The sequence below is a fragment of the Prionailurus bengalensis genome, chromosome E2, assembly GCF_016509475.1.
Source record: "Prionailurus bengalensis isolate Pbe53 chromosome E2, Fcat_Pben_1.1_paternal_pri, whole genome shotgun sequence".
Taxonomy (NCBI): Eukaryota; Metazoa; Chordata; class Mammalia; order Carnivora; family Felidae; genus Prionailurus; species Prionailurus bengalensis.
The window spans coordinates 18045981-18053389 of NC_057352.1; the positions used below are offsets into that span (position 1 = coordinate 18045981).

General features: G+C 53.6%; 1 protein-coding gene across 2 annotated transcripts; it reads left to right on the forward strand.

Annotated features, from left to right (window-relative positions):
• The first annotated feature begins 328 nt into the window (after window positions 1-328).
• Window positions 329-7145, forward strand: NFKBID (NFKB inhibitor delta). Of its 2 annotated transcripts, XM_043600732.1 has the most exons (11): window positions 988-1144; window positions 1341-1401; window positions 1852-2069; window positions 2305-2495; window positions 2578-2683; window positions 2781-2927; window positions 3043-3094; window positions 3178-3326; window positions 5209-5325; window positions 5670-5834; window positions 6467-7145. In XM_043600732.1, exons 3-11 carry the CDS (start codon window positions 2064-2066, stop codon window positions 6518-6520), a joined length of 987 nt encoding a protein of 328 aa, XP_043456667.1. In that variant the 5' UTR covers window positions 988-1144; window positions 1341-1401; window positions 1852-2063; the 3' UTR covers window positions 6521-7145. The 2 variants fall into 2 exon arrangements, with proteins under 2 accessions (XP_043456665.1, XP_043456667.1); XM_043600730.1 differs by lacking the exon at window positions 1852-2069 and having other exon boundaries at window positions 329-1144.
• The last annotated feature ends 264 nt before the right edge of the window (window positions 7146-7409 follow it).

The window sequence follows — 7409 nt, forward strand, 5'->3', positions numbered from 1 at the left end:
CGGGTCCGCGGGGGTAAGATCCGGCGCCTGGCCGCAGGGGTCCACGCAGGCCTTGACCCTACCCCCCACCCCGGGAATTCCCGAGTCTCCACCAGCCCTGGGTCCCTGGGCTGTTCGGGAATTCCCCACGTGCGGGGATTCCACGCGCTCCACGCTTGGCCAAGCGCCCCGCCTCTCAGCGGGACACCTGCTGCGTGCGGCCAGGCGTGGAAGGGGTGGTTGGAAGATTCCCTTGCGTGAGAGCCATGACGTCAGCGCGTCGCGGCTGGGCTGTTTCCGAGTCTGCCCTCCCCCGCTTAACCCTTCCTCCTCCGGAATCCGGGCTCTGAAGGGTGAGCGTTGAACGCCCGGACTTCCGGGGTGGTGTGGACCAGGCTTCTGCAAACTGGGACTCCCAAGTGCTAGAGAGGAAGAGGCTGACGGGCCCGGACTCCTGGGTCTTGGGGAAACGGGTGCTAGGCTCTCGGACTCCCGCAAAATGGGGCCTGGACTGTTAGGTCTCGAGGGGGAATGGGGTCTGGACTTCTGGAACCCAGATGAGCTAGGGGCTATTGATTCGTGGTTCCTTGGGGAGAGGGGCTGGGGACTCGGACGCCTGGTTTCCAGAGGAAAGTGTGTCAGCTTCTAGGGCAGAGATGTTGAGAACCTAGATGTGCATGCGTCTCAGGGAGTGATTCCCAGCGACCCCCGAGGCCTCGGGAATGGGAGATCTGGGGGCTGGGATTTTTCACGGAAGTTGGGGGGAGGTGCTGCAGAGGAGCGCCCTCCTCCCCCTTCCTCAGTTTCCACGACGCTGGTGGAAAGTTGGGTCAGAGGGGAAAGTGCGAAGCAAAGGGAAGGAAACGGCGGCGGCGGAGGCGGATGCTGCACCTGAAAGCTAAGATTGGCTTTGGAGTTCGCAGGCGGAGTCAATGTGCCAGTTTTTCCGTGCAGGAGGGCGAGGCAGGGACCCAAAACCACTCCCCCGCGTGGTTGGGTGACTTAAAGACCCCTAATTATTTCCCTCCATCTCCCACCCACCCCCCCCACCCCCCCCCGCCTAGTGAGCCGGGGTGAACGCAGCCACTGCCCGTCACAAACAGTGAAGAAGCTCCTGGAGGAACAGAGGCGCCGTCAGCAGCAGCCTGATGCTGGTGGGGTACCGGTAAGGCCCATGGAGGCTTGTGAACTACAACTCTCATGAGGTTCTGCCCCATTGGGCAAGGACTTGATGTCCTGCTGGGCCCTCAGAACAGATGAGAGGCTAGTCCTGACTTAGATACGCTGTGGGTGGGGGAATGGATGCTGAGGGATCGGTCATATAAATTCTCCCTTGTTCCTTTTTGTCTCTGCCTCTACAGGGACAGTTTCCACCTCCTCTGGCCCAGTCCCTGACCCCATCTGTGAATGAGAGTGAGGCAGGTAAGTCTGGAAAATCATCTGCTTCCCTCAGCTCACAGCCCCAGCTTTCTTCAGGGACTCAAACATTCCAAATCTTAGGACTTTTGGGAGCGTAGGAGTCAGACCTTCTCTTGCTGGGACCCAGTGGCAGTTTGATCTCCCAGATTCTTTGGAGCCCTGTAATCTAAGTACGTAGCCCTTCCGTGTTGCAGGGGCCCAGGCTCCCAGCCTTCTGTTGCTCCGGGAGTCTAGGCCCTCAGCCCCACAGTGTCCCAGGAGTCCAGGTTTCAGAAGTCCAAGCTTCCAACCCCTCGGCGTCCTAGATTCGGGGTCCCAGCCCTTTGGTGTCCCACACGGACGAGGACTAGCTCCCAGCACCTTGGGAGGTTCCGGGCTCTCACACAGGTCCTCCAGCCTTGATGACTTCCCTGACTCTGGTAACCAGGCCTGCCCCTGCTCCTCCTCTCACAGGCCATTCTCGCTTGCCAGTACACCAGGAGACTGTGGGTTCTGGACTTGGCAGCCTGGCCCCCACCACAGGCTTTCCAGACTGGGACCCCAACACGCATGCTGCCTACACAGACAGCCCCTACTCTTACCCTGCTTCTGCTGCTGAAGGTTTCCTGACTCCCGACTTCTACCCACCCTCCGACCCAGGGCGCCAGTGTCCATTTTCTGTGGGGATGGAGGTGAGATACAGAGTGGGAACAGGATACTGAAGGGCCCCTAAAATCCCCAGTTGCCCTCATGCTGGATTAAGGTCCTATTCTTCAGATGGGCAACACTGAGGCCCAGAGGTCCAAGGTCATTTGGTACACATGGGACACCCAGCCACTGTACCTGGCACTCTGTATGTGTATGTATATATGTTAGGAAGAGAGAATGCTCAGCTGATTGGCTCTTCCCACCACATGCACCCTTCAGGACCCCCTGGATACCCGGCTTTATGCAGAACCTTCCCTGCCACAGGCAGGATCCTGGAGAGGTTCTGGACTCCCCTCAGGACCCCCACAGATGCCTCCCGTGACCACCGGACCATCTCTGGACACAGCCCGTGCTCACATGCTGGCTTTGGGGCCACAACGGCTGCTGGCCCAGGATGAGGAGGGAGACACGTGAGTATAGGGGATCGCAGTCTGCATGCTCCTGGCTTAGCTGGGGTGCTGTGCTCACCAGTGTCCCCCTACCTGTCCTCAGGCTCCTGCACCTGTTTGCGGCTCGTGGCTTGCGCTGGGCAGCATATGCTGCAGCTGAGATGCTCCAAATGTACAGACATCTGGACATTCGTGAGCATAAGGGCAAGGTGAGGGCCAGGGGCCTGGACTCCTGGATTGAAGGCAGAAGGTCTGGGGCCTGGATTTCAGACAGGGGCCCCAGACTGATCTTCTTATGTCTTGCAGACCCCTCTCCTGGTGGCTGCCGCCGCCAACCAGCCCCTGATTGTGGAGGATCTACTGAACCTGGGAGCAGAGCCCAATGCCACTGATCATCGGGGACGTTCTGTCTTGCATGTGGCCGCTACCTATGGGCTCCCAGGAGTCCTCTCGGTATGGCCCGCTGACCAGGGGGGTGGATGGGATGGACTGGTTGCTCAAATCATGGCTTCCGGGGCTAGGAGGCCCAGGGAGACTCTAATCCAGCACTCTGCCTTCTCCTACTCAGGCTGTGATTAACTCCGGGGTTCAGGTTGACCTAGAAGCCAGAGACTTTGAGGGTGAGTTGGGTGGTGAGCAGGGCAGGTGTGGCAGGTGGGGTGGGTGCTTCAGACACAGAGCCCTCACTGTCTCCATTCTGCAGGCCTCACCCCTCTCCACACGGCCATCCTGGCCCTCAATGTTGCTATGCACCCACCGGACCTATGTTCCCGGGTGCTGAGTACCCAGGCCCGAGACAGGCTGGCTTGTGTCCAAATGTTGCTGCACATGGGTGCTGATCACACCAGCCAGGTGAGCTGGGCAGTGGGCCGCCCCTAGGAGGGTGGGTCACCTGGATGGTGTGGGGTGGGTCACCTGGATGTTCAGGGGCTTCAAACAAATGCTGGCTTTGTCTCTTCCCAGCTATGTGAACTTGAGCCTATGACTTCATTTTTCTGTGCCCCTAAGAGTAACATTACTGATCTTAGCTTATATTTATCCAGCACCTACTATTCGTCTAGTACTGCGTTTCATGGATTAGCTAATTGAGTCCACAAACATCCTTTGACATGTGTGCTATTATCACTTTTTCTGTTTCACTGGTAAGAAAAACCGAGGCACAGTGTCAAAAATCTTACAGCTTGTGAGTATCAGAGAAGGGATTAGAACCCAGGTGGTCTGACGCCAGAATCCACCTCTTCATAAATATATTATTCTCCTTCCTCTGATAGTAGCTTCTTCACAGGCTGGCTGAGAGAATTAAACATCCACTTATTATTTAGTTTTGTTTTTTAGTTAAAGAATTTTGAACACAGATAAAATACAGAAAATGGTATAGTGAACTCCCCGTACCCAACATCAATAATCAGCAACTAGTAGCCAGTCCTGCCCCATCCATTCCCTCACTTGCCTATATTAGTTTATTTAGAAAAATTTTTTTAGTGTTTGTTTATTTTGGGAGACAGAGTGAGTAAGAGAGGGGCAGAGAGAGAGAGGGAGAGGGAGAATCCCAAATGGGCTCTGCCATGTCAGCACAAGGGCCCGATGTGGGGCTGGGTCCCATGAACTGTGAGATCCTGACCTGAGCTGAAATCAAGAGTCGGATGCCTAACCGACTGAGCCACCCATGCATCCCTATGTTATTTTAGAGCAAACCCGAGCATTTTTTATCTATAAATATTTGTGTCTTTAAAGTTAAGAACTCTTTTAACCTCAGTACGATTATTCCACCTTAAAAAAATTAATCTCAAAATACCAAATATCCTGGCCGTGTTCAAATTTCTGATTGACTCTAAATGGATATTTATTTTTTTTTGTTACAAAAACTAGGATCCAGATAAAGCCCACATATTGCCATAATAAGACTTTTAGGGTCTCTCTTAATTTAGAGCTTCTCCCTCCGTCTCCTTGTCTTCTCTTCGTAATATATTTGGTGAGCCAACTAGGTTATTTTGACTTGTATAAACAAACATATATTTTTTTTAATTTTCAAGGCTTATTTATTTTGAGAGAGAGTGTGTGTGCACGTACGTGCATGCATGTGCAGGGAAGGGGCAGAGAGAGAGAGAATGAATCCCAAACAGGCTCCTTGCTGTCAGTGTAGAGCCTGACTCGGGACTTGATCGCATGAACTGTGAGATCATGACCTGAGGAGAGAGAGGCACCGGATGCTTTACCAACTGAGCCACCCAGGCATTCCTAAACACATAATATTTTTTAATGTCCGTTATCATTACAAACTCTTTAAGGGTACATAATAAGGTTTCACCCTGGAAAATGCATTTATTTGCTCCAAAATATGAAGAGAACAGCTCAGTATAGAAGTGGATATAGGCTTGCTTAGGCTCCTGATTGATGCTGCTCAGGTCCCATCCTTATAGGTAAAGACTGTCCATGTGGGATGCAGGTACATTTTACTGTGCCTCTTAGAATGTGGGGTGGCCAGGCAGCTGCTAGCCCAGAGTCACTTGGGCTGGAAAATTGTCATAATAAATGTATAGTTCTGGGATGCGTTCGATGTGAAAGGCACCCTCTTAAACGTGGTACTCTTGTACGGTGCACAACACCTATAACTGTATAAGGCACCCCTGGGTGCTTGTAAAGGGGAGACAAGGTGTCTAAAGGCTCTTGGGTTCCATGGGAGGGACCCTGGGTGTGAGGACTGGCCTGACCTCTGCTGTTCCCTTCTCTATAGGAAATCAAGAGCAACAAGACGGTTCTGCATCTGGCCGTGCAGGCTGCCAATCCCACCCTGGTTCAGCTGCTGCTGGAGCTGCCACGGGGAGACTTGCGGGCCTTTGTCAACATGAAGGTAGGGGCCTAGGCTGGCATGTGCAGGTTGTGTGAGATATGACAGGGGCAGTGGGATGTTGGGAGTCCTGTGGGCTATGGCTGTGGAGGGGACAATGTACGGAGCATGGGAGGGGACTGTATAGGATGTGGGTGTAATTGGGGGAATGCATAGGACATAGAGGGGTGTGTGGAATGTGATTGTGGAGGGGATTCTGGGATGTCACTGGGGGCATGTGGGACATGGATGTGAAGGCGGGAGTGTGGGACTTGGGTGTGGCAGAATGTGGAATATGAAGGGTACCTGTTGAGGGTCGAGGCCAGCTGAGTCTGAATCCTTATCAGTCCTCCCCTCACTGTCTCCAGGCCCATGGGAACACAGCCCTCCACATGGCGGCTGCCCTGCCCCCTGGGCCACCCCAGGAGGCCATCGTGCGGCGCCTGCTGGCAGCTGGGGCAGATCCAACACTGCGAAACCTGGAGAATGAGCAGCCTGTCCACCTGCTGCGGCCCGGGCCGGGCCCTGAAGGGGTGAGCACTGAGCCCACCCTGACTGTAGAGTGGCCTCTGACTTAACAGGGTGAACGCCTGACGCTACTCATTCATGACTTTAGAGGGTGATTTTAATCTCAGAAGGTGACTTTGATCCCTATCCAACCCTGACTTGAAAATATGATCTCTGACCCCAGTGTTGGATTTCATACCTGGTATTGGTGACTCCTCCTAACCTCTCCTTCAACCTTGACCTCAGAGTATGGCCTGTACTTCTATCCCTGAATCATGACTTCAGGGTGTGACCTTTGATTCCCAAGTTTGACCTCCAACGCCCTGCCCCAGCCCTGACGTCAGAGTGGGACTTCTGACCCCTAAATGTGACGTCTGATCCCTTGCCTCTACTCTTTGACTCCCAGTCCTCAATGGTAACCCCAAGGTGGGAACACACCCCAGCTTTCCTTCCATCCCCAGTTCTGGCTCCTGAACCTTTTCTCAGTGTTTGAACCTTCGTCCCTAACCCTAAATCTTGACTCTGAACCTCTGACCTGCAAACCCAGTTGATCTTACTCTGCTTCTCCACTTTAACCCCCAACTTCACAGTGTTTGTGTCCCCCACCTCTCCTTCCAACCTCCCTAACTTCTCTTCCTCTGCCTTGTCTTGTCTGCAGCTCCGGCAGCTGTTGAAAAGGAGCCGTGTGGCACCCCCAGGCCTGTCCTCTTAGGACTCAAACCCAGAACCTGGACTGATTTTCCAGTCCCCACCGTCCTGTGGGACAGCCAGCGTATGCTAATGTTGCAAATCCGTGATAATGTATGTGGAATGTCCTGCCATTGGGGTCTTACATTAAAACCCCAAAATGGCTGCGGGGGTGTAAACAATCCCCAATATTTGGGGTGGTGTAATACCCCTCTCCCACCTACAAGGAGCCCTCTTGATGATTTCTGTGAAATCGAGGCCCCTTGATTGTTTCTGTGAAACACCTGGACCCCTAGCCCTTTCCCCATTGGGATCTTTTGGGGCCCCCTCCCCTACTCGACCGTTCACACCTAGAACCCCAGATGTGATTTCCCTACACAGTACTTGGAGTACCCCCAAATAGCTCCCAGTGCCACCCAGTAGAGCTCCTAAGATGACCCCCCAAACCTCCCCAGGACCCACACCATTCAGGTCCTTACCTCTGAGACATAGGATGTGAGTTACCTCTGAGACATAGGATGTGAGCTCCCTAGGTCATATGCTTTCTAATTCAGAACTCCACTGGCTGGACCCCCCTGTCCCCAATCTCCCCATTTCCATTGAATCCCTCCCCGATGTGGAACTCCTTATTAAACTCAATTTGGACTCAACTGTCTGTCTTAATCTCTGGAGGCATTGGTGCAGGGGAGTGGCTATGGTGCTCGGCTGGGTAGGCATGTTTGGATGAAGGTGCCTGGGGGGTTTGTAGCAGACACTGTGGGTGCTACTGTCACCCTCACGGTATCAACATCTGGTGGTCTGACCTGCTCTGTCCTGGCTGTGAGCATGGCAACCTTAAATGCCAGTGAGTTTATACTGCTTCCCATCTAACAGCCCTCCTTTCAGAAGGAGATGGCATAGAACTACTCCAGGTC